General features: G+C 41.8%; 2 protein-coding genes across 2 annotated transcripts in view; one reads left to right on the forward strand and one right to left on the reverse strand.

Annotated features, from left to right (window-relative positions):
• Nucleotides 1-7,938, forward strand: part of LOC147442321 (uncharacterized) — a 42,653-nt gene extending 34,715 nt beyond the window's left edge. Inside the window, exons 3-4 of the mRNA XM_086528541.1 lie at nucleotides 5,491-7,024; nucleotides 7,096-7,938. Coding sequence (XP_086384667.1) covers nucleotides 5,501-7,024; nucleotides 7,096-7,866 — 2,295 coding nt within the window. The 5' untranslated portion in view covers nucleotides 5,491-5,500 and the 3' untranslated portion in view covers nucleotides 7,867-7,938. The remainder of the gene's footprint in view (nucleotides 1-5,490; nucleotides 7,025-7,095) is intronic.
• Nucleotides 7,939-8,717: 779 nt separating this feature from the next.
• Nucleotides 8,718-11,863, reverse strand: LOC147442322 (uncharacterized; the record flags this gene model as incomplete). The annotated part of the gene is made up of 8 exons (XM_086529360.1): nucleotides 8,718-8,794; nucleotides 8,959-9,043; nucleotides 9,144-9,215; nucleotides 9,433-9,495; nucleotides 10,110-10,217; nucleotides 10,945-11,055; nucleotides 11,138-11,278; nucleotides 11,414-11,863. Coding segments are annotated over 8 exons (1,107 nt in total), but the record flags the coding sequence as incomplete, so codon positions are not given.
• Nucleotides 11,864-27,601: the final 15,738 nt, after the last annotated feature.

Consider the following 27,601-nt stretch of genomic DNA (forward strand, 5'->3'; position numbering starts at 1 on the left):
CTTGTTCGACGTGCAATGGTTCAAGATAATCATGGAGGGTCGAAACGCTACTGTGCGTAGAGGAGAGTCTGGTTTTCTTGAGGTGGATTCTACTAAGAAATGGACTGACCTAAGAGACACTTTCGTACTACCCGAGCATTGTGAACAAGTAAGTATATAAATAGTTAACATCCCCCTTTTACAAGTTATGTGCTTGAAAGCTCTCATATAAGTTATGTGTCTCTGTCAGGTAGTATTTCATCCTACAAAGTCTACATCAAACTGGTGGTACGTCATAGAGGTAGCCCCTCGTAGTGCAAGGACGTATGAAGGCTACCATGTGCCAATCACAACGACATCAATGGAGGAGATCAGAGAAGATGCTCAATCAGAAGCCGCTGTGGTGGTGCCAGACGAGCATCAAGATGCTACTACTCTATATGGGGTGCATGCAGAGGAGCTACAAAATGAAACAGAGGATATGTGTTTAAACGGAGAGCTCTATATAGATATAGGAAGTTATGCTGAGTTATGCGAGGATGAGAGAGAGATCTCTTAAAGCCACAAATATTGTATTTGAACAATTTTGCTCCGTGCTGTAAAAGCTCTAGCTCTCTAAGTAGCTTCCATGGTGTGTAATGCTCTTTTCTACTCGCGCTCACATCTTTTGATTGAAAATTCTGAGTTTTCGACTTGCCTCTTCTACCACTCGATTCATTGCGTCATTGTATTTATATGCGTCATTACGTCATTGTATTTAATGGTCTTTGCGTCATTGTCTACTCTATTCATTCAATATTAAGTTTAAATATTCGTGTGTTTAATGCAGGTATGGATGATGAGGAGTTTCTTTCTTCTTTGTCACCGCAGCAGAGACAGTGGTACGTGGAGCGTCATCGCTCTGGCGCATCATCGCGCGTTCCTACACCATCCGCATCTCCCTCTCTTTCGGAGCATTCAGCGCGCTCCGAAGCTTCGGCGTCGACGAGACGAGCGTCACACTCGTCTAGACACCGGCGCTCTAGTGGTGGCGGTGGCGGTTGTTGTGGGGATTCCGCCACCAATGCCTCCACACCGCCTCGTGTTCGACGAGGCTCTTTACCCTCCCCTTCTTTGCCCGCCCCCACACCAGCCACAGCATCGCCGTCTACGCCAGGTTTTGCACGGCTGACTGTTCCTAGAAGCTACACACCTCTACCTACTCCGCCAGGAGCCACCCCACTCGACACTCCTCGCTTCGGCGCCCAGACGCCGATGGAGACACCTGACGTCCGTACCCCCATCGACACGCCGCTAGAGACCCCTGCCGGGACACCCAGGTTCACGCGTCACCGGCCAGAGGGCTTGCCTTACTCCGTCGACATCAGCGGCGGCATCATCATGGATGATGACGGCAAGAAGGTGATCTCGCGCATGCGTGGTCTTTGCTCTCAGCTGTTTAGACACGTGTAGGCTCAATTTGCTCTTCCATTAGCTGAACATGACGGCTTATTGTATGGTAGCAGCAGTCGAACATGCAGGTGGAATTTCTGGTCCGCATGGACTGTTGAAGCTATGAGCGCAAGAAATTTTCTCGCCATTTCTTTCAAGCGTCGGCAGCTCTCTAAGTTGCGCCTACACGAAAATCTAAATCTAACCTTATTTTAAATAATAAAAAGAAGAAAATGGTATAACCTTTCTATCACCCAAGTGTGGTAGATTGGTTATGCCAATTCCCTCTTCAATACCAGGTAAATAACATAAATAAACCTAAATCTAATTTAATATAGCGTAAATAAACTTAAATTAATAAACTTAAATCTAATCTAATATAACGTAAATCTAAATCTAACGTAAATAAACCTAAATCTAATCAAACATAAATCTAACTAAAAATAAACCTAAATCTAATATAATTTAACTTAAATAAACTTAAATCTAATTTAACGTAAGTCTACATCTAACCTAATCTTTAACGCCTTTTGGGATAGTTTCCTACGACGTTAAAACTCTCTTCTTGTGTGTGTGTGTGTGTGTGTGTGTGTGTGTGTGTGTGCGTGCCAATAAAAAGAGAAAAATGGTATATATAACCTTTCTGTCACCCCCAAGTGTGGTAGATTGGTTATGTCATTTTCCTCTTGAATAACAGGTCTTGAGTTAAACTCCTCGTCAGCTAGATCTTTATGTCTCTTTAATTAGTTTCCTACGACGTTAAATTAAACTCTCTTCTTCTCGGGTGTGTGTGTGGGTGTTTGTGCACGCTAATAAAAAAAGGAAAAAAATGGTATAACTCTCTCTCTCTCTCTCTTTTCCTCTCTCAATGCATTCTTTGTTTATGCATGTGTGTGTGCGTTTTTGGTTTATGCATGCTCTCTCTCTCTCTTTTCCTCTCTCAATGCGTGTGTGCATTCTTTGTTTATGCATGTGTGTGTGCGTTTTTTTGTTTATGCTTGCTCTCTCTCTCTCTCTCTCTCTCAAAAACACAATGTGTGTGTGTGTGTGTGTGTGTGAGAGAGAGAGAGAGAGAGAGAAAGAGGGGAAGGGAACAGAGAGTGAGGAGAGGGAAGGAGCATACCTGGCTCTCCTTCCTCTCCTCGTGTGTGTGTGTGGAGAAGAAAGAGAGAGAGAGAGGGAGAGCGCACGTTACCTTGCTTGCTTGAGCGCGCGCCGAAAACTCAGATCTGAGATTTGAGTTTTCGGATGCTCTCGGTTATTTTTTTTTTAGCCATGGCAACGTCACTATAGGCGTCGCTATGTTACAAGTAACATAGCGACGCCGTGGTTTTTCATGTTTGAGCATCGCTACTATTAAGTATCTCTTGTAGTGATGCAGTGTGAGGGCATCCTTCCAGATGTTGTCTCTTGGAATGAACTAATTGTAGGGTATGCACAAGAAGGTCACTTCCAGCAAGTGCTTCACTGCTTCGAAGACATGCAGTGTGAGGGCATCCTTCTAGATGTAATAGCATGTGCTTGTGTGCTTAATGTGTGTAGTCACTGAGGTCTAGTAGAAAAGGGCCAAGCACTTTTTGTGAACATGAGCATTAAATATGGTGTGAATCCAACTCTAGAGTGTTAACTCGCATGGTTGAGCTTTTTGGGCATACGGGGCATTTAGAAAAGTGTGACGAGCGGAGGCGATTGTCTGCCCAAAACCTTCTACCTGCATGGTTAGTATCAAACGTAGAGAGAGATACACGTTGAAGACTTGCGTTTTCTTCATTATTGCTGTACATAGTTTACATGGGGCTGTAACCTACATCTACAATGCTGTGGGGATGGATGATGTGCTTGCATGACATGAATGTGCACGACTATGGGAAATGCATTGGCCCTAAGGACCCTACTGCTGACCTTGATGCCTACCCTATGGCCTAGCACAAGATGCTACAAATGAAGCTAACGCTTCACCTAAATACTCCCCTACAATGCTGGTTGGCTGATTGTACGACAACAAATAGGAATATTCATTAAAAATACGATATTAGCTTCTTGCTAAATTGATAAAAATATCAGATAAAATCAGTGATTTATCTAATGACTTTTCTGATGGCTTTTTTGATGAGTCTGCTGAATCTTCTGTTGCGAGAACCATGTCCATGTGCCCAATGTGCATTGGCACGTGACACCCCTCCGACTAATCTTGAAGAAAGGATTTCAGCTTCTGACTCCTGCTGAACTAGAATGCTTTCTTTAACCTTCTGACTATATCTTCTCTGACATGTAAGTCATGGAATGGTGAAAACCACCTGATCTTGATCCCGATCTCTGAGAATGAATGGATCCCCACTGCCCGACTGTTTTTTTGATGGTTTTACCAATGACTCCATTCCGACGGTGTTTCTGAAGAGTATACTGATGTTTACGATTTTTCTTAGTAAGCCATTTTCGTCAGTAAAAATGTCGATATTGGGGTCACCTGTATGTAGTAGTGAGGTCTTCTTTGTTAGAGCAGAGCTTTGCGAGGAAAGCTCATCGTCAAATGATTGCTACCAGGTGTGGTGAGACCTAAAATGAATTGTTGCTATAGAGAGTACAATGCATTTTTATTGAGATATGGTGAGTGGGACTAAGCTCAAACTTTGAAGGCTAGTAGCCTATCATGGACCTATACCATCCCTCTTTCAACAAGCTCGTGATTCTCTAGAGTAATGTGCATTATAGCCTTTGATTTAGAGCCGAATGGTGATGATACAACATGTCCATATGCTTACGGCTCTACCTCACTTATTCTAGGAGGAGTAACTAACAAGTGTGAGGGGAGCACCCCACATGTGAGGGCTATTCTAGAGACCTGGAATCAGCCCATTGCCACTCATGATGCGAATTAATGGATGGGAGCCTTCACACACCATCAAGGTCATCGGTCGGGGGGCAACCGATCAGGACCGTACATCCACTGTCAATTACTAACGGTAATTTGACCATGCGTCGTCAGATTAAAGACACATCAGCAGTCGTAATATCCAGTGCATGGCAGCCTGAAGGTCAGCGTTTAGAGTGGCGCAGTTAACAGTCTGCAGGCGAATAAATGCTCTCCACCTCAGTCATAAAAATTCTAGCTCATCATTGCCAATCATCTCATGGCAACTCAGCAGCCGGAATGCATAATACCATAATCATGGCCTCTTCATTCAATCGCTGCAAGCCACATCAGCGCATGGAATAGCTTCTCCTTGCAAGCCAAGCCATCCCTCGCCTACTGCTGTGCTCTCGCCTTGTCAGACAACACCATCCACAACTGTACACATTATGATTTGCTTGGCCCTCCTCCCAGTGACCTTGACGGCCGGGAATAGTCATTTACTGACCATTCCCATAATATTGACTCCCACCATGGCTCCCGGCCTGGTCAATATTATGGGGAATGGTCAGTAAATGACCATTCCCTACCCCATAAGGTATTTATTACAGTTCAAATCTCATATGAGACCATAGGATGTATATGCTTTAAGTGGAAGAGGATGGCTAGCTTTGGAGCTTCATAGTGATGGAGATGCAAATTATTATAGAGATCTTAGGTTATAGATATTTCGTAGATGAGAGAATAGCTATTTCTCTCTACCACATAATTTGTCCATTAAAGAGCAGGCGCTTCATTAGTAAGGATCCTCAAAGCGAAATCCCATGCGAATCAGGTACAAGTGTGAATGGCCTCTTAACGTGGCCATGGAAAGCCGGGGAATAACCGAAATGTGTGAGAATTTAAAAGTTATAAACCATGAAATACAAATTCCTTCCACTAATTTTCACGCGCACAGGAATTTTTGCGTGGTATTAGAATCCCTTGTATTACCCAATTACAACTCGCCAAGTGGACACATTCTCCTTGCAATATTCGTTGTAAGCATCTTACACTGAAAAGGGTAAAATAAAGAAGGATGGAAAGTCCCTTGCGTGAATTTCAAGTAGGATGGAAAGTCCCTTGCGTGAATTTCAAGTGGGAAAATGCATGGATGAATTTCATCCCTGTTGTTGCACACGCCCCACCAATCTTGCATTCCTGTAATTTTAGCTTGCATTGATTCGCAGAGGCAGTGAAATGGAGAACTTTACCGAACACGACCGCCTCGCCTTGCAACTCCTCGATGTGTCCACTAGAAGCAATGCGCCGGATGATCAGGGCAGGCACTGGATGGCAGTGGACATAATCACACAATCAATGCTGCAAGAGTATGTTAACCAGAAAGGCCTTTATGAGGATGCAAACATTGCAGGTTTGAAAGCGGAGGGCGATCGCTCCAGACGTGAATTCTTGGAAGCCGCGCATCTGCAGCCCCCTGCGCAGTTTCGGCTGATTGACTGCAAATCCACATGTCTTGAAAATCAGGTGGTAATAATCGATTGGGCTGATCGGAAAGTAGGTTACACTGCCATTTCCCACACTTATGGGATGGAGGTTTATGATGTATTCAACTGTGAATGCACCTCAAAGTGCTTTGCAAAAGTGCCACGGTGTTCTGGTAAACCCTGCCCACAGCATCTTGATCCTAGTGATCCACGCGACAGAGTTGTGAAGGACATCTTGGGTATGTGCGCAATTCTCATTGCGGCAGGTGTGGAATATGCATGGCACGATGGTGTATGTATTGCGCAGCACGACGATGCCGAAGTTGAAGAAACTATCAAACATGTGGGCTGGATATATGCCTATGCAAGGGAGACCATCATTTTTCTGCATTACGTAGGGAGCCCCATGGCAGTGATCAGGCATGACGGTGATCTTGACTCCCGGTGGCAAACAAGGGTGTGGACATTTCAAGAGGCGGCTGTGTCAAAACGCAGGCGATGCTGTGTGCGTGTTGGAATAGGCAAATTGGGCGATTGCCAGAGCCTGCAAGAGTTGGAGGGGAAAGTAAGTCTTTGGTATCAGGAAGAGTGTAGTAAGGTGGCAGTTATTGAGGAGGAGGTGCTGTGGAAAACAGTAACGGAGATCTACGTCGTGATAGTGCGCTTGTTAGCTGGTGTAGCAGCAAGTAAGCATGATCCAATTCTGTTTCACAAAGCATGCAAGTGGGTTGTTTGCATTAGTGATTGGATCAGGACTTTGTTCCATACATGCTTTCAGTTCCCAAGCCTAGCTATAGCACTAGAGTTTTGTTCTTTTCGCGACAGCAAGCACGAGGGAGATCGAATCAACAGCATTCTGGCGGTGGCAGGGGTGAAGGATTTTGTGGCTCCAAAGGATATTCAGATGGAGGCCTCAACAATTGAGTTCTTCAGGAGGCAAGGAGAGCAAGGTCTGGCAAGGGCTGTGTTCACGACGAATGTGCTGATCCGCAGAGTCAACAATCAGGATGGGCCAAGGCATCACACATGGGTGCCTGATTTGTCCAGCCCCTTGAAATCAATCTACGAACATATCAAAGAAACTAGTCAAGAGGAGGCGACGCAGGTGACGATGAGCTCTGTGGAGAAGTTCATTGGGTTTAGTGTGCTGCAGGATGAGAAGCTTGAACTGAGCGGAGAGCTGGCATGCGTAGCCGTCAGGTTTACGGCGAGGTCGAAAAATAAGCAAGATCCAACGGATGCAAGAGGACTTGAAGGATCTATCATTGTTCTCCAGGTAAAACGAGTGCGCTCCTTTACCTCTTTTGAAGCATATAATGCAGGGTGTAACAATATGGAGTAGTGCAGGTGGGGCAGAAGTACTATCCTGTGTATTTGGCCATGTATTTGACCGCAGAAACAGCTGGTTTCACGGCATCACTAGCGCAAGCATCTACGTTGGAAATGGGCACAGCAGTGGTTCCAATCCAAGGTCGGGAACCCGAGTCTTCGCTTACGGAGATTCATGGATACAGCAGCAGGCCTGCTAGGGCAGCGTGGCGCCGGGCATGTGAGTCTTTGCGCAAAGCAACACTCGCATTTCTGGAGCACTGCGGTTTAATTGCAGCTGCTGCGCCAGATCCACCAGCTGCTGCGCCGTCTGCGGTGGACATGGTGAATGCAGTTGAAACACAGTTAATAAACACCGGCGCGCTTGGAGAGGCGTGCTCGGCGATGGAACCGGGCTGGATGGCAGTTCTGCCCTATGAATCAGCCACAGGCGTTCTGGCGCCGCTTAGTGGAGCTCCTGCGTTGGTACTGGGCCTTGTGTATATTCCCACGTTATCCTCAACCATCAGCAAACCCCTGGTTCAGGGACGCCAGATACAAGATGGAGAAAGCTTTTGGGCCCATTTGGTGTTTCCACTGGAAGCTCTCCAACGCCATCGAGATCATATTGTAAGCCATGATCAAAGACCCTCTTCATGGGATTGGAGAGTGCCCGCTCTCTTAGTCCAAGGCCACTTACACTCTCCCGTTTCCAAAATTGGCTGCTTTCACATGGGACGAAACCTCAAAGACATTCTGCTAGTGCTCCGCCCTAACCTCACCATCCTCCATAAGCTTGTTATCATCTAAATATTTTCATGTCTACTCACAAGGAACTTCGTGATAAATTTCTATTTGGAAAAGAGACCTATTTTTCTTTCAGGATTTCTAGTTTGAAATGTAAATTTAGATAGGTATTTCTCTTTTCAATATGAGAAAAGAAGGACGTTTTAATTTCCATGTTGGGATATAAGAGCATATTTTTCATGATGTAAATATTTCTAGGAATATTTACCATAAAGAAATCAAGACTTTGCCGCGTAGGTTTTACTTATCACATCATGGAAATTGGAATTTTTTTACATGGGAAATTTCTCACTCCCAACTTGAAAACTTTTCCACTTGGGTATATTATAACTTCCACATGGAAAACTTGTTTTCCAATTTGAAAATATTGGACATGGCAAAGTTAAAACTATAAATATATGTATTGGCTACAACCAGGGTTGTTTTTTTACAACCACCCGTTTCTTGAAAAAACCAAAGGTTTTATTATTTTCTTTGCGCTTTAGTGTAATTTATAAAGGGTAGCTCACATTTCACATGTAAAGAATAGGTAAAATTCATGGCAAAAAGGCTAAAGCAACCCGAGTAGAATGCCATCTCACCCTTCCAAACTAGTAGAATGTTTCTTCCAAGCTACTTGTTGACCAACACTTCCAAAAGACCACATCTACCCCTCACCTTATGGACACATATCTCAAGGTCTCATATACCTAATTTTGTCAATATTGCTATCATATTACATTCAAATACACATGTCTTGCAATTTGGTACCCTATCATTAAAATATTACATATTTTTTTAGATTATTTTTTAATAAAAATGCTTAGAGACAAATTGCATGATTACTTTGAAACAATGCTGAAAACAATTTAAGCTTACTTCCGAAGATCATTTAGAGGGTTTATCACCATGTAGATGAGCGTAGATGAAGAGAAATTTTGAGGTTTCGATTCTAAAATGAATAGAATTACAAGGGCCTTTAAATAGAAGCTTTAGTGGAAGCAATCCATTCTATGTAACATCTCAAAAGATGCTCTTGCTGTGATTTGCTAGTGCAACTTTTAAAATGTACTTTGTGTGTGCTTTTTAATTCTCTTATAGTTGGCCAAAGTTGACCATACATGTCATCTACATCATCTAAGTTCAATGCATCCATTGCAATTGCCTCCATGCAATCATTGTTCAATAGCTCCACCACAACCTAAAGCATCCAAAAAAACAATAATTAGTAACTAGAACAAGGCATGCCAATTATCTATAGCTAAGCGACATGTCTAAATACAATATTACTTTCATCTAACCTCTTCATCAAAGCTCTCATTGACCCTTGGTGGCATTTTTATAATTCTACATGACCTGGTTACTTTAAGCATCTACACAAGAAAGAACCATTAATCAAAAGGTGGCATTGACAATGTCAACATTTTCACACATTTAAATTGTTCAAATTAACACTCACTATTGAATGATTTTGATCACACATAGAAGGGGGGATTTGATTAGAGAGATCACCAAGTACCTACACACACTGAATTTTTTTTATGGATCATTATCTACTCTAACAACATAAGAATTAACTCACAAACATACCTTCCTATCACTTGAAGTTGGTAACTTCTTCTTCTTTTTAAGAGGCTCTTTGCTCGAGGTGTTCTATGAGAAAAAGCTCACAGATTGTTTGTCATTGTTGTAATTTTATAGAATAAACTTAAAAATAGAGTTAACTCATGGTGCCAATGGTTACCATCATCGAAGACAAGCTTGCAAACTTTTTTTGTTTTCTTCTTTGTATTAATTGCATTTTCCTACAAACCACAAAAAATTAAGTAGAGTAGAGGGAAAGATAGAGAAAGAAGATGTTGTGGTGGGTGAGACAAATAAGAGTAGAGCTTATAATTTACAAAGCTATTTGATTCAATGTCATCAATCACTTGCTGACATGAATCAACGGTCAAGCGTTGCACAACGATATCTTCATTTATCTCAAAAGACCCTAAAGAGTCTCTAGCGTTAGAGGGAACCATGTTTTCCTAACAACACTTTATAATCAATTTCTACTATATGAACATGAACATTTGAATTTCAAGAGTTTGTTAGTGTGAATTTCATTTACCTAACAATAAGCCTAAGGGATTTGTTTTTTGAAAATGGAGAGAGAGAGAGAGAGAGAGAGAGAGAGAGAGAGAGAGAGAGAGAGTCTAACTTTTTTATTAAGATACTTGTCTTGTAAATTGCTCGAATCTTGGACATAAATCCTCGAAAGTTACTTGATAGTCACAAGCATATTGTATCTCATGAGCAATGGCCGACACATTGACAATTGTGTTTTTGTTCAATGGTGGCTTTACTTCATTCGAAAATGGTGCAACATTATCCTAAGAATTTGAATAGAAGAAATTAGATTCTATCAGATGACAAAATGGTAAGCAATACTCACTATGTTCAAAGCTAAGATTAAGAGAAAGGGTATAATCCCAAGAAAATAAAAAGAGATGATAATAGAAGAAGAAAACTTTAGCAAACTCTAATGATAAAGAATGATGATTGCCTTTTCCTATTCTATTATTACAAGAATGACATGACATGGACTTGCACTTTACAACCTCAAGCATGTGGAACAAAGATAAAAGAAACATTTTCCTAAAAGCGAAGACAAATGATATAAAATACTAATCTTTCACACTCAATCACTAGTCTCTAACTTACAATATTATCTAACAAGCCCTTGGACTTTCTGAATTCAATAAACATTTCTAGAGTGCACAAAGAAAAATAGAGTTCATACACACCCATACTATCTCACATTTCTGCACAAGGTATTAAAATAGGGTAAGAAGATACCATCTAATCTACTTATAGTAAAAACATTTTTCAAATCTATTGGATCTTGCTTATATTTGCAAGAAGAATACTTCATTGTGCAATTTCTAAGGATCGCTTTAGTGAAGTGTTGTTCCCGCGAGTCGATGTTTGCAATATTGGCGATAGACAATTGCTTTTACCATTAACAATATACAAGTAGGAGTCAAGGGTGGAGTCAAATATCACAATAATAAATTAAAACTTTAAGTTTCCTAGCATCATGAGCTCTTTAAAACTTACTCGTTGAGCTTGACTTCTTTGAAGATCGTGAGAGTCATCCAAGCAACCTTTATTAACATAAGGGTGAAGAACTTCATAGCTTCTTGGTACTTCCCCTTGTAGCCAAGCCTCCTAAAAAAACATACATATATAATTGTTTCAAAAGGATATGTCTATATTATAAGGTTTTAAAACCCATTTTTTAAAGAATTACCTCATCGGTATTATCAAGGGTGATGACCCCTTGGACTAGGCCAGTATAGAATGCACTTCGAGGAGTCTCTTCTTTGAGCAATGTAGTTGATGCATTGCTCATAGCGCAACCTTGGGTAGACTCCATGGGAGGTATATCATCCTTGACAAACTCGTTCTAGAATGAATGAATGAAAGAAAGAGAGAGAGAGAGAGAGAGAGAGAGAGAGAGAGAGAGAGAGAGAGAGATTAGAACAAGTGAGAGATACATAAAAAACTCACAAGATACATAATATACATATTGGTAATTCGTTTGTGGATTGGTGTGATTATGACCAAGACTTCGATCAATGTTGTTGCCTTGAGCATAGCATCTACGTCTTTTTGCATCCACCATTCTTTTGCCACACTTTCTAATGTAGTTTCGATGTTCCAAGACCTTCATGTACACATCTTCAATTCGCCATGGCAATTCTCCAAGTTTTCCAAAGTGGAGAGGTGGATTGTGCTCCATATTTTTTTTGATAAAAGCGAGAATTTGATCCGATTTTTCACGACTATTGCGGAGATTCATGAATGAAAAATCCTCTTTGTCTTGCCCGCAAAAACCCATGTCAAACAACTCTCTAATTTTTACCATGCCCTTGTTAAAAGATGCCCATGCTTCTCGATAATGTTTCACAAGGAAGTCTTTCCCAACGGTGGCATACATATCTTTTACCTTCCTAGGATAGAAAATCTTATCATACGTTTAGGTGCGCATCATTTTTAGGGATCCGTTCTTACTTGTGATAAAGTCACTAACTACATTGAAAGTTTTCTTAGAGTGAAAGCGCTTGAGAAAATCTATGAAGGCACAAATTTGTCATGGTTAAGAGTAAGTTTGTTTATTTTGAACCTTCAAAATCATTATTCTTGAAGTAATGCACCAGTTTTGGCACTATTGAAGTAAATTCCTTATCCATTGTCAATTTTTATTGTATTATTTTTGAATGTTTTAATACTTGATTTGTATGTGGTGTTTGCTCAAAATGTTGCAGGCTACTATCTCAACATTTCTTACTCTCAAACAACCTTGGGGGGGTCATTGCAATAAAAAAATGCTTATCATGTGGGTTCAATATTAGGGATTATTTTATTCTATATTTATTCACATTTTCACATACAAAAGGGTGTTAAAAATATGATCTTGAAAAAACATTTATAGATTGAATTCTTGAGTAAACAACATCCTTCTTACATCAAGAGATGAAGTGAAAAAGATGTTGAGCAAGCTTGGACTTGATTACAACACCATACACGCATATCCCAACAATTGTATTTTATATAGAGACAAATATAAAAATAAAAAGGCATGTTTAAAATGTAAAACATCTCACTATAAAGATTTGAGTGGACATATTTCTCATAAGGTGCTTTGATATTTTTCATTGGCACCCCGTATACAATACATATTTTGAACCCCAAATTTAGCAAGATTTATGGATTGGGGAGCAAAGAATGCAAGAACGGATGGGATTATGAGAATTCTCTTGGATTGTACAACTTTTAAACATATCAATAAAAGATGGCCCAAGTTTGAAAGAGAACCACGACACATTAAGATAGGCCTTGGCTTGGATGGTGTGAATATATGCTCCATGCGCTCAAGTAAATGGCCAGTAGTTCTAGTTAATCTGCCACTCTTTATTTTCTTTAAAAAAGAGAATTTAATTTTATCCGTCATGATTATAAAAAAATGTTAAGTTAAAAATATTAATGTATATTTGGCACCTCTAATTGACGACCTCCAAGAGTTGTAAAGAGGCATAGAAGTGCTTAATATGTCAAAACCAAAAAATGAAAGGAGATTCAGAGCTCAAAGAATTTTAGCATGGACTATACATCACTGTCTTGGCTACGGATTCTATGCCGATAATAATTTGTATTTAAGTAATACATGCAGATACTGTTTATTTTATTGTATTTTTTATCATCATACTAAATATTTTACTATGGACGTAGGGTGCTTAATCAAAGGTTACAAAGCTTGTCCCTCATGTGCTGATTGGTTGAAATCTACATATAGTAAGCATGTCAATAAAAATATATACCTTTGACACAGACGATTCTTACCCAAAGATCATTTGCTACATTGAAGCACACGAACGGGACATTTCAATGAAAAGGTCAAGAATGGACAATGTTCAGAACGGATGACACCTGTAGATATGTACCTAAAGTGGACCGAAGGGCCAATTATTGATCCGGAGTCACAACTTACAAGCGACAGAGATGATGACCAATATCTAGCCTACAAAATCTTTAGTTCACTAATGGTTTATCACCGACATGTAATGATCTAATGGAATTTACAAGAATGTATCTTGGAACACCTATGCTTATGTATTCCAATTCATGCCTATTTTTGCATTCCACAAATGTGAAATTGGTTCTTCCATTTCTTCCCCGACTACTATTAATTAAGCCGACTATGTTTCCATGTGTATATGGTCTACCACCTACATAAAGTCTTTGGCTTTTTGCATGGGTAATGTCTCTATCTAAAAGAGATGCTACATTGAAACACAAACCATAAGTGGTCATGCTATGGGTGTAGTGCACCAAATTGATGCCAAGGACCCCATCCATATATGGGTGGTGGAACTTGCAGACTTTGTGCCATGAATAGGCCACGTCCTCCATTTGGAAGTCTAGAAAGAGCTATCATGTAACGAGCACCCCAAAAACAAAAAACATCTCCATCTGTAGGAAGAGATCCTACATGCCATCCCCCATAGTATCTATGATTACATATTTGCACTAAAGACAAAAGACAATTGTGCAATGCATAATCTCCACGAGTCTCTCCCTCAAAGCCAGGAGGCAAAGGTTGTTGCAAGACGTCCATTTGCAATTCTTGGATTGCATGATGATGTCGTGTGTGAGAATGACAAGTAGCTTGATCATAGATGGCATCCTCATCATCAACTAGAGATGCATGTCCCTACATGTGAATATTATTGACACAATTAGCTATAAGAATTGAAATAAATATAAATTAGAATAAGGAATACTTACCATAGGTTGATCTGGATGGTGGTGCATGAGCATAAACACCCCAGTCCGACTCATGTGAACGACATTGGCCTCGCGTTCTTTGCGACGTAAGACTCAACATCTATCGCACCAACATGGAATCCGCTCCTTTTCATAATAAACTAAAGGTGCTCTCTTTGAAGGCTCTTCTTCATGTTCCATCGTATGAGAGTGGTCTCCATGTCTATAATATGGAGGCGATGGAGTACGAGACTAAAATACTAGTGTGTGTGTGTGTGTGTGTGTATGTATGTACATACATACATATATACATACATACATGCGTACATCTATACTTACCGTTACATACATGAATGCATGCATATATACATACATACATACCGGCCGAACACGAGCAAAGACAGGCACAAGGCACACCGCCTTTACCTAACAATCTCCCACTAAAGGCTGTGTGCTGATAAGTGGCGAGAAGACTAGACTACAACTAGTATGTACAGAAGGTGAGAGAAGACAACTCTCAACCTATGCCCACTGGCTCACTCCAAATACGTGAGTGCATCTGTAACTGGCCTAGCATAAACGCAAGGTGTGTACCACTAGGGCTAGAGCCACGATGACACTCTTTTGCTGCAGGTATGTAGTGAGAACCTGCAATGCTCCACTATGCACAATTCCAGTGTCATTCATCGCACGACTGACAACTCCCACTGCAAATGCACCAACCACATAAGAAAGATCAGGTCTCGATACCAAAAGGTCAGACATGAGAGACTTAAAAGATGATGAAACATGCACTATGTGTGCCAACCTATCGCTGTCAGCAACCTCAGTGCCAAATGCATCCTCATTAGGAATCACCTGACTATGCATCACAATGTCAACACCAACTGGCAAAGGCATCTCCACTAAGAAATACTGCAAAACCAAAAAATCAGCACCATTAAAATCAGCCTAAAATGTGTTAGACTCATTGTAAAACTATGCATCAGTCTCTGGTTCAAACTCACCAAGTTGTGCATTTCCGAGAGATATCACTGTCTCCACAAGACAAATTGTGGGACGCATGTCTAACCTCACCACCTATCTTATTGTAGTATTAGTGATAACCACAATTAATTTGTCAAACCATGGGACAAAGCTGACTCGACTAGTCAATCTCTCGGAAAACAACTAACAACTTGCATCTAACTCAAGCTACACTCAAGTGATTGAAATCACCAAAAGCGAATCGCTCATCGGCAAGCAAATCACATCCGTTACAGCATCAAATGACATCCAAACGTAATGAAACTTCTAGGACAAGTTTATAAGACCTAAGCACACATGCCTATGGCCTCAAACCCCACTTTAGGTCAAGTTCCAAAATGGCGATTATTAACAGCAGTGGATTTTTGACTTAGTCAATTTCGACCCAGAATGCATCTAAATGCTTAGCAATGATGCCCCAATACCCCGCCTATGCTTAGTTTTTTATTTGAACATGTAAATTCCTAGTTATGATGAAATTAGGCTGCGGGTCGCCGATGCCAAAAGCTACGAAATACTATTAATGGCTTACGTCAATGCGTAGAGCTCTTACCTGCGGTTGCAATGCAACAAATGCATTTGCAATGTGACAATCAGAGAGGGAGTAGGAAGAACGAGAAGGAGAGAAGTGAGCGCCGTTAGTTCACGCTGTGTATTTCTTATCCAAAAACTTATAAAAAACTTACAAAATTGGCTTTTATACCTTAGCCAAGATTTTTGGGTGGTCAAAAGTAATAATCTGGAGTTCTACCAAAGCTGGAAATTGAATGATTGATACAATCTGGAAGCTTGTAGCCCCGGCTCATTAATTTCAAAGTTTACCAAGAAAATAGGAGTTACAATATTCTTGATTTATCAAAATAATAATTGTTTTTGTCCACGTTAGCTTGCTGCTAACATTCCCCCCCTCCTCGCCTGTGTCGTCCCTTGACACAGCTTTATGGGTTGAAGTAATCTTCCGATTGACGGCAGGTGAGGTGATCCTTCAATGCTTCCAGTGGCTTTTGGTATTTGTTTTGCGTTCTTTGTCTGGCACTTGCAAAAACTGCATGGTGACTTTGTTTTTCACTTCCACTACTGAGTATCCTACAAATCTTGCTGTCAGGTTGCTTATCACACTGGCGCAAATATCTTCGTTCGCCAGGTGAAGAAGCCACTGTAAAATGCCTCCTCAAAATCTAGCATATTGTGCGAGGGCAGAAACATGCATCGGGCATAAAAGCCATAAAGAACTTCCTTTGAGGGCTGCCCACTTAAATCATAGCAGAGACCTTTGTTTCCTTCCAAAAATGAGAGCCATGGAGCTCTGGTCTGCTCACGATCATTGAAGACCTGTATGCATGTGAGTAGCATCCGACAAATTTTTATATAACATGGCACATGAGAGATTTGGTAAACATTTGAAGAATGTCATGGAGCTCGTTAGGGTTTTCACCATGTATTCTTCTATTGCTTGGCCTCTCTTTGGAGCTGGTAGCCTGGGAAAATTTAGCCATGTTGGCCGCTTCTTCTACAGTGCTTCGTGTGCTTGCCACGTCCTTACTCGCGATACCAGACAAAATGTGGGATCTTTCTATATGGCCGCGGGTGCTCTTGTGAACAAAATCAAATATCTTGGATTCTTGTTCAGCCAGCTTAGCCTCCACTTTGGGCAGTCTTGATCTGCGCCATCTTCTTGCATATCCTTGTATAATCTTTCCTTTACCTATAAGAGTTCTACCTTGATGAGAGGGTATGGCAGGGATTGTTGGTGCCATTGAGCATTGATTTGATTGGGAGTGAGCCGAGTGACGTTGACAGAGTGTAAAACTCTCAAATCCCAATCCATAGCTGCCTTCCACTACTCATCTACCTCCAAGGAGATCTTGTCCTTTAGTGCGTCTTCTTCAGCCTTTGACAGCTGGACCATCGGCACTGTGTCTTCCTCTGTGATTTGGATTTGAAAATCTTTTCCACCACTCAGCTCTGCTGTAGACTGCGTCTCAAAGTCAGCAAATGAGACCGAGGGGATTTCCACTTGGGGCGACTTTGAAGTGCTTGCTTCTTCCTGTATATCCGGCTTTCCTTCTTTGAGGAGTTGATTCATTCTTTTCAATTCTGCAATTTCCTTAAGGAGCTCCTCCTCTCTTTGGACCCACATGAGTGCCAGGTCTCTGCGTTGTGATTGTTCCAGCTTTAATTCCAGTTCTAAATCTCTATTTTGCTTTTCAAGTGCTTTATACACTTCATCTGTTTCCTTGATCGAGGCCACGGCTGGATTTTCTCTTAATTGCCGCAAGAGAGTGGCATGATCATTAATTTTTTGTTCAGAATACTACAGAGATGCGTTTGATATACTTGAATCTTCTGAGCGGACAGAGAGGTGGTAAGAAACTCATTTGTTACTTCTGTCAACTACTCATCTTTCACTTTGCAGGCATCAGATAACTTAGTCAGGAGGTCACCCAACTCCTCCATTTCCTTCTGTTGGCTGTCCCTAGCTATCTGATGCCGTTTTGCTTCATTCTTTAGCTCTTGTACTTGCCTTTGGAGATCAGTGATAGTAGCCATTCTGTCGTCGAGATCGCCTTGAAGAGCATCGATGACCATTTCTAATTCTTTGGCTTTAGTACTGCGGTTAAAGGCTGCTGAGCGGAGTTTCTCCGTCATGATTTGCATCTGCCTTGCATACTCGTTTATTTGTAGAATGACTTCATCATTGGACTGTCACTCCTCCTATCTTGCAAGTTGAGATGTGCCGGCAGTCTCTTGTGTTGCTTCTTGCTGTGTTGTTATTGCTGGTGTTTCTATAAAGATGGTTGATTTTCCTTGGCCATCCTGAGGTTTTGAAACCTTGGCAGTTGCTGACTGAGTGGAAATTACTGTTGTGGTCTCAACCCTTTCCGTCTCCATGGTTGCAGGCCTTTTCGACTTCTCAGTCTCGGTTTCTTCATCATGTATAGTGGTTTTCTCTTTTTCTGTATCTTGCTCTTTATCAGTTTCATCCGCCTCCTTGTGACTATCCTCGGTTGTCTTCTCTGGTGTTGGTTCATCTTCCTTTTCTTCATGTTGCTTGGCGTGGTACGTTTGTTGTGTAGCTTCCGTTTGGTGGGTGAAATCGGAATCTTTTTCCTTGTCGATCTCGGCTTCTTCAGTGGTCTCTTGGCCTGGCGGTGATGATGGTGGAGTGGGCATGGGCTGGTCCTGTTGTTCCGATGGTGGTGAGGTGGGTCAGGGAGATGCCTAGCCTTGCTCTTGAGTTGCTTCTTCCTCAGCTTTCTTGGCCGCTTCTTCTACCTCTTTCCACTTTAAGGCTTCTGCCTCTTGGTACAGTCTTTCTAAATGATCCTTAGGATCCTCAGCCTCTTTCCTTGAATGATGTTTCGTTTGAAGTCCCTTCAAGCCGGTGGGTACCCACTTTTCTGGGTCTTTTTCCTGTGCTTGCCTAGTGCGCTGATACGCCTATTTTTCTCTTTCAAATCTCACTTGCTTTTGAGCTGGCTCCTCTTGGTGGGCATCCACAACTTTCCTCTTCATCTCTTCCCTCCTAGCTCTTTTTTCTTCGTTGTTAGAGCTTTCACTGCTGTGCCACTCTGATGAGCTGTCATCTAATTCATCACATGATTTAAATGATTGCTTACCAGATCTTGTAGATCTTGGAGAGGGTTGAGCTTCCAAGATCCATGTGTTATGATCCGGGGCAAGCGGTAGGTTGTTGTCCATGCCAATGGTATGATAGGCTATTTTGGTCAATACTTCCGGCGCGCCCAAGTATGTTATCTTTCCCTCCTTTTCGGTGGCCTTCAATGTTGTCAACACATATTGCGCGTGGTCCACAGGTTGTCTCGTGATTGCCTTCAGAACTTGTGTAAAAGTGGTGGCCACGGCGTGATTTGGTGTTGTGTACCTTGGTGGCCTTTTTGCTAGGAAACGGAAATGTTGATGGTACAGACAGGCTGGCTCTTCCACCTGCTTGTGGATGAGATTGGCAAATGTAGCCGCAACTGTTTCCTTTGTAAACGTGCCCGCTGTTTTCCTCTCTCTTGACCGCATGGTTATCCCTTTAGTAGGCAATCTGAGTGCCTATGCCACTATTTCCTTTGTAATTACAACCTCTACCTTATTTCCTTGGTTGTCTGAGATTTGGGCAGTTCCATCTTCCTTGATGGTGGACAGAAGCTCGTAATCTTTCTGAAAGTCTACTCCGCAGGGCTCTTGTTCATAGAAGTGTCGGAGTCCCAACCTGCGGTTAGCCTCTTTGGTTTCTGGCTTTGCAGCTACATCATAGACCTCTTTAGGCAAGAGCTACAACTCCACCGGATGCCCTTCTTCACTCTTAAACCTGCCCGTGAAGACCATGGTATGGTGTTCTTCTAACTGCTCTTTAGAAAGGTAAGATGACTTTGCTAGCTTTACTGACTCGGGGTCCAATTGATACGGGGACAGTTCTTGCAGTTTCTCCTTTTGGTTTAACTTCTTCTTGGCCTTCTCCGCGGCTTGCATTGCTCCTGTTTAGTGAATAGAGTGCAAAGTTAGCAGAGTTGTCAGATTTCCTTTGGGATGTCCTTTTTACACTGAAATGTTGATAATCTGGTCCAAATTGCTTCAAATCAATTTTTGAACAAGCAAAGATGTATAAAATCATGCAAGGAACAAAACTGTATGGTCAAAACAAAAATTTGCAACCAAAGTAAATAATCGCGATTATTTACAATTGGGAAAAATTTCAACTTTTTTGCAAACTTGGCTTTATAGGATTGAAGTATGTGCCAATTACATGCTATAAGAGAAATATGGACTCATTTGGATGTACAGGGTGAAAATGGTACTAGATTTTGGCTTTAGGTCTCTGAAACAGTAGATATGAAGGAAATTTGAGATTTTGAAATCCAAATTGACTCAAAATTGGCTAGTGGGCTTATCTCAACATGCTCTTTGGATATAGGATGACAAATTTTCCAAACTGCCCCATTTTGTCAAAAAAGTAAATAATCGCGATTATGAACTTTTCTTCCAAAATTGACATTTTTTGGCATAGACTGGTTCTATGCATGGTATAGACCTTGGGTATGAATTATGAGGTGATTTGGATCAAGAAAAGTTGTTCATAACCCAATATTGGCTTTCACAGACTTCTTTGCGTTTTTTGGCAATTTTACAAGTAAGGGGTGGTCATTTTAGCTCATACTTGATTTTTGGCATGTAATAGGTGTGTATGCATGATAGGTGAGGCGAATTGACAATTTCCAAGCAAAACTGTTGCAAAAGTAAATAATCGCGATTATTTACAACAATGATGACAAAAACTTTGCATTTCACATAAATTTGACCTAAACATGTTTCATACACCTAATACAAGTCCTAAATTGAATTTGGTCAAGTTTGGTCATGCCGGAATCACTTTATGCTATGTCGACTATGAAAGCACCGTTTTTTGTGATTACTCTGTCTGTTGGGTTGGTCGGTCAACTTTGAAGCTTTGGACTTGTCCGTAACATCATCATGAAGCTACCTGTCCAATTTTGGCTGATTTGGAGTCAGTTTGGCATCGTATGTCGAATTTGACGCTTTGTAACCTTCGAGCCCTTTTTCACTTTTCGAGGGCTTTACTTGATGGATTTCTCCAAACCAATCATATACATTGTATATGAAACTCATTAGCAAGCCATCTATGGAGTCAGGTTGGAATTCTGGCCTTTTCCAAAAAACCCTAATTCTCTACTGGGGACCCCCTTCACCCCAGCCAAATGATCATCTGATGGTATGGAATGGTTCTATTATGTTAGGGCACCCTATGGTTCAAATCCCATCCGATTTGGTCAAGCTGGTAGGCTTCTATGGCCACTTTTAGGTCGTAAGTCTTCGTGCACTGCTCAGCTTCTAGGGTTTTTTCTAGGGATTTAGACTAGCTACTGGCCGTACAAAATGGATCATTGATTAGTATGGAACTTACCCCTCACGTCTCGTGTGAGACGGCATTGAAAAAGGTCAACTGTGGGCTTCGAAAATGCCGTGCGAAAGAAGCCGAAATGCTCTCACTGCAAAGGCTCCAAGTGGAAATGAGGTGGTTTTAGCCTACGCTAGATATCTATACCTCTACTTCCCGAACCGATTTTCCCCAGATTCCCTTGTTAGTCCTATTATGCCATGAAATCTATGTTAGGCTCAAAAAGTTTCCAAATCGGATTCTAGTAGCTCATTCTGCAAGAATTTTGCAAAAGTAGGCTTGGCCGCCTAATTTGGGCTTCCCGTTGTCAGGAGTTTTTTGGAGCAAGGGATTGCGCATATGTACATACACATGCAGGGTGCATTGAATAAAGGTTTGCCCATTTTCCATAGCCAGGTGGTTATGTGGGGCCCACATGTGTACAGGTAGGACATGATATACATAGTGCATCGATTTTCATCGTTACAAGTACTAGTGTGTTTTTCTACAATAATGCGGAGTTGGTAGCACGTAAAAATTCTCGAGGAATCTATCCGCAGGCCGACGACATGAGGTAAGTAGGTGCATTAGATGGCATCTAGTGGCGTCAGGACGTCAAATGGGGTCAATACTTGCACGTGGATGAGTACGGACACAACGTGGATGTTTTCTTGTGATAATTATGCAGAAAGGTCGTCATGAGGACCATATTGTGGGGCCACCTCATGTGGTGGCGAGACGCATTATTGGAAAAAGCTGAGTGCCAGGTGTGCGGATGATGCAAAAAGGTGACAACTATGCACTGCGAGGTCAGTTTTTGGCCTGTTCGGGGTCCGTTTGAGGTCATCTAAAAGGCCAAGGGTGCCCAAGTAATAAAGCTAAGTGTGGGAACTAAAAAAAATGAGAGAAGACCAGGAAAAACGTGGAGAAGAGAGGAGGAACAGCCGCAGGTGTGTTTTTGGGGTTTTTGAAGCTTGTTTTGGCCGTAAACTGCTCATCCGAGGTCGGATTTGAGCACTTTGACATTGTAGATTGGGGTTTTGGGCCGTTCCGGACGCAATGGCGCTGTCCATTTTTTCCAAATTCCTCATAGATTTTTTGCTTTTTTTGTGTAATCTTCTCCGGTGAGTGAAGCCTCTGCTTAACTTTGTGGTTGTATCTGGTGTATTTCCTCAATACTGTGTAACCTATTTGTCCCATTGGTGTTGGGCTGAGCTTCATTGAGTCTAAAAAACAAAAATTTGCCTCCTTTGAGCTGAATTGAGAGTGTGTGTATGTGAGTGGTGAGTGGGCAAGTGGGAAATCTCTCTCTTCTCACTCCTTGTGTGTGTTTCCTGTCTCGGCCAGGCGGGTTGTGTAAGCCGAGTGGTGCCCCATAGTGTGTGTGTGTATCATTCCAAGAGTGTGTGTCGGGTCATTATAGAGGCGTTCTGTGTGTTTCCATCCCGCTCACATTCTTTTGGCGCCCCCACGGAGGATCTTCTTCGAGTACCTTCTGCTTCGATCTTCAAGCTTTGAGATTCAGGAGTACAGGTTGCAGGTTGCAGGTTGCAGGTTGCAGATTACAGGTTACAGGTTACAGGTTACAGGGACAGGTACAGGTACAGGTGATTCACACAGGTACAGGTAGCTGGAGTACAGTGATATACTAGCAGTGATGTCACTTGCAGTTGTTGTGGGTATGCATCACTTGGCGCCTATTTGAGCGCATTGTCTGCTAGATTGTACCTTACTTGTGGAAAATGCCATTGTACGCATTTGTGGAGCCATACTTGGTTGTATTTGGCAGTCCCAGCCATTTCTGAGACTTGGTCTGGAAGATAGTCATTTCTGAGACTTGACTATACGTGATTTGCATAAGCCTTCGTGGGGGTCGATAGTGTGAGGTTTTATTGAGCTGGGGGATTCTCAAATGTGGAGATCCTTTCGGTGATACAAGTAGTTGGAGCACCCTTTTCGTGACCTCGCCATAGGTTACGTACTAGTGGTTCCTACTTGATGCTCGGGTTCTATTGTTGGCAGTTTATGCATACATATACAGTCTATATTTTGGGTTCCTACTGCTCTACTTCTGGGGAAACTCTGCCAAAAATTTTTCAAGTTATGATAGCTGGTCTTTTGGTCGTTTGAGCCATTTATGCTGTTATGCTGCTGAAATTCTTGCAAAATCAGAGGATAAGACAGGTGTGCTTTCTTGGGAGATGCATGGTTGGCTTTAATGGATGATCAAAATGGACCTCAGTTCACTCCTTTTCATTTAACACAGAGAATCCAGATAAATGTTCATGTGTCCAGGAAGATTTTTTTCCAGCAGCGCATAGTCTTTATGCTCGGGCCAAGAAGATTAAGAGAGATCCTGGAATGCCCTTTGCCTGTTGTAATTCCGATGATGAACTATGAAAACTCATTTGATGTGCATGTGTCTGTCCTTATCTAAAGTTGAGCTCCATTGAAGTTTCTGGGAATTGAGTCAGTAAAAGTTTTGGGTTCTTGCACCTGTGTTCAAAGGGTTTCTCAAAGCATTGTAACTTGGGTAGCCATGGCTTTCTCTTATCCAAAATTTCATGGAAGAAGTGGTGAAGATGCGGAAGACTTTTTGGAGCAAGTCGAGGTGGCATGCATAAGCAACAATATGTGTGATGAGGACAAGATTTTGAGGCTATTTGGATTGCTTTTGAAAGATGAGGCCCGTGTTTGGTTCATGGATTTGGAAGCTAAAGAAGCAGTGGCTTCTTCTTATGGTTTGAGTCTTGACAATTTTATAGAAGCTTTTTTAGAGCGTTTCCAGGTTGTGGAAGATGCAAATGCAGTATGGAATGAGCTCCATGCTCTCAAGCAAGGTTCTTGTCAAGGTGTTGATGCCTATGTACAAGGTTTTACAGATTTATGGACTCGTTGGTGTGTTGCTCTTAAGGATGAGACCCCCCCTTGTTCATTGAAGAAAAGTTCTTTTGTTGATGGTTTGTCACCTTGGTTGCGGTTCGAGGTTGAGTTGAAGAGGCCCGAGTCTTTTGAAGATGCGGTATGCATTGCAAAGCACAAGGAATGGAAGTTTAAGCGTCTTGAGGAACATGGTATCAGTACAGGTATGCATGTGCAAAATGGATTTGGCATAGAAGATGAAGTTAAGCCTAAGTAGGGGAAAAATAGCCTATCCTATGATGTTTCTCGTTTCTTCCCAAGGTCTATTGTGAAGAGTAAAGAGGTCTTGCAGGTTGACAGGGTTATGGAAGAGCCTAAAGAGGTGAGTAATGCTTTGGATACGGGATTGAAAAGTCTTGAAGAGGATGCATTGGCTACTTGTGTACCTTGTGATTCTGGGTGTGAGTGTGAGGTTGAGGTTATTGATGATGAGCACGTATCTTTGGATACTAGTTCCTTGGAAATTAGGGAAGAGGGCAAGGTTGAGAGCCATTTTGTGGATTTGTTGGAGGTGGAGCCTGTTTTGAAGCCATATGTTGATGGATGTGCAGTGATTGAATCGATTTGTAAGCATGATTGTGGTTTAGAGCAGGGATCTGTATTCTTGGAGACTGATGAACCCATGCTAGAAGCTACAGATAGTGGTGATAGCCATGATTATGATGTGGATGAAGTTATGTGTGATGATGAGTATGCTTATGATGATGAGAAGGGGTTTGGCATATATGAGTCCAATCTCAGCTATGTGGATGCCTATGCTAGGGATATATGTGTTGCGGGGATACTTTTGTGCTTTGGATATCAACAACTTTACCTTCACACAATGATTTTAGCTACTTGGGTGCATGATTTGCAGGTTGTTGCTATGGCTGGTGAAGCCAAGATGCCAGGTGATGAGTCACTTGAGTTGTCTCTATCGGTTGGGTTGAATGTGGCATGCAATATTTATGCTTTTGGAACTCCGGACAGGGCGGATGTGTTAGTTGGATATGCCTATGGTGCATTTTGGTTGATTGTTGACAAATGTAGGTGTGGCGTTATGATGCTTCTTGTGAATCAGGCGATATGTCTTTGGCCTTTTGATCCAGGTGGAATGAGCATCTACTAATGCTGCTGCTGAGCATGAAGGCTCTAGCAGGCTAGGGGGTGGGAAAATTATGTCAGGAGTTTTTTGGAGCAAGGGATTGCGCATATGTACATACACATGCAGGGTGCATCGAATAAAGGTTTGCCCATTTTCCATAGCCAGGTGGTTATGTGGGGCCCACATGTGTACAGGTAGGACAGGATATACATAGTGCATCGATTTTCATCGTTACCAGTACTAGTGTGTTTTTCTACAATAATGGGAAGTTGGTAGCGCGTAAAACTTCTCGAGGAAGCTATCCGCGGGCCGAAAACATGAGGTAAGTAGGTGCGTCAGATGGCATCTAGTGGCGTCAGGACGTCGAATGGGGTCAATACTTGCACGTGGATGAGTAAGGACACAACGTGGATTTTTTCTTGTGATAATTATGAAGAAAGTCATCATGAGGACCATATTTTTGGGCCACCTCATGTGGTGGCGAGACGCATTATTGGAAAAAGCTGAGTGCCAGGTGTGCGGATGATGCAAAAAGGTGACAACTATGCACTGCGAGGTCAGTTTTTGGCCTGTTCGGGGTCCGTTTGAGGTCATCTAAAAGGCCAAGGGTGCCCAAGTAATAAAGCTAAGTGTGGGAACTGAAAAAACTGAGAGAAGACCAGAAAAAACGTGGAGAAGAGAGGAGGAACAGCCGCAGGTGTGTTTTTGGGGTTTTTGGAGCCTGTTTTGGCCGTAAACTGCTCATCCGAGGTCGGATTTGAGCACTTTGACATTGTAGATTGGGGTTTTGGGCCGTTCCGAACGCAATGGCGCTATCCATTTTTCCAAATTCCTCATAGATTTTCTGCTGTTTTTCTGTGTAATCTTCTCCGGTGAGTGAAGCCTCTGCTTAACTTTGTGGTTGTATCTGGTGTATTTCGTCAATACTGTGTAACCTATTTGTCCCATTGGTGTTGGGCTGAGCTTCAGGGCTGAGCTTCATTGAGTCTAAACAACAGAAATTTTCCTCCTTTGAGCTGAATTGAGAGTGTGTGTGTGAGTGTGTGTATGTGAGTGGTGAGTGGGCAAGTGGGAAATATCACTCTTCTCACTCCTTGTGTGTGTTTCCTGTCTTGGCTAGGCGGGTTGTGTAAGCCGAGTGGTGCCCCATAGTGTGTGTGTGTATCATTCCAAGAGTGTGTGTCGGGTCATTATAGAGGCGTTCTGTGTGTTTCCATCCCGCTCACACCGCTTCAATCTTCTGATTTTGTTGAAAATTTTTATGCTTGTCCACCTTGTCTTTCTGATCACCATTGTGTCTTCCATTTTTCCATCTGAGTTCCTTGATATTTATTATTAATTTTTGACCTTTTTATTTGAAAAAATCAATGAAAATACAAAAATGCTCTAAAAAAGCAAAGTGAAAATCCAATAATTAAGAAAATACCTTGAAAAACACAGTTTTATTATTTTTTGTTGGATTTCTCCATTTTTAAGCCCGCTTTTCAACAAAAATGATGAAAAATATCGAAAAAGGACTATTTTTTATGGTTTTCTGATAATATATACACTACTTACACTCATCGGGAAGATATTATAAGTGAATTTTTCCTTGCTGATGAATTATAAGGGTATTATTAGGTAATTTTGCAAAAATCACACGTTAACATGAAACGTTTTTCTCCCTCTTCAAACATTGCCCTTAATTACTTAGTATTTAGTAGTACCCTTCCACCCCTCCTAGCTAGATGGTGTTCTCCGGGACGACTACGTGCATGGATTGAACAATTGTGTCTATGCATAGCCGTGATTGGCTCTACCATGATATGAAGATCAATGTAATTCAACTCAATATGCTGGGTCTTGAGTAAATAACTCAAGGGTTTCCGATGTCGAGGTTTGCTGTTGATGTCTTCCAATGAGCAAATCTTGTAGCCTTTGTGCTCTCTGTTTGATAGTACCATCAGGTTGTTTAAGCATGCTGATTGCTTGAGCTGTTGGTAGCACTTTAGACGATTGTCGAGTTTCTTTTTGCCATTGGTAGCTCGGTCTACTTGGTGCATGGTTTTTGAAAGTCTGTTGAGACTTAACTCGCCACTGTTTGATTGGTTTCACGTTGTGTGGAGAAGATAAGTACTCCTTTTTCTTCCAAACCTTTTTCATGTTAGGTTCCTTGTTCATAGATGCTCGATTTTGTGCTCGAATCCTTGGAACCGTCTTCTGTGTCTTTGGTGAAGTTTTAGGTACCCAGATCTGATTTGGTTTATCAACAAGTTGTGCTTTTGGTCCCCAGATTTTTCTGACTCCTTGCATGCTACTTGTAGCATTTGTTTGTTGAGGGGATGGAGAAGATTTGCTTTGTGGATTGGTCCTCTGATTGCATCTTTTCCATTCCTCTTTGCTTGGTGCAATAGAAACAATGAGTTGCCCTCCTTTAAGTGATAGCTTTAGCTGATTCGTATCCCAATCTGGTACTGCCTTGTAAGTACGCATCCAAGGAATGCCAAGAATCATCGTCTCATTCATGTGTT

The sequence above is a fragment of the Adiantum capillus-veneris genome, chromosome 14 (genome assembly GCF_014529385.1).
Source record: "Adiantum capillus-veneris isolate H3 chromosome 14, ASM1452938v2, whole genome shotgun sequence".
NCBI lineage: Eukaryota > Viridiplantae > Streptophyta > Polypodiopsida > Polypodiales > Pteridaceae > Adiantum > Adiantum capillus-veneris.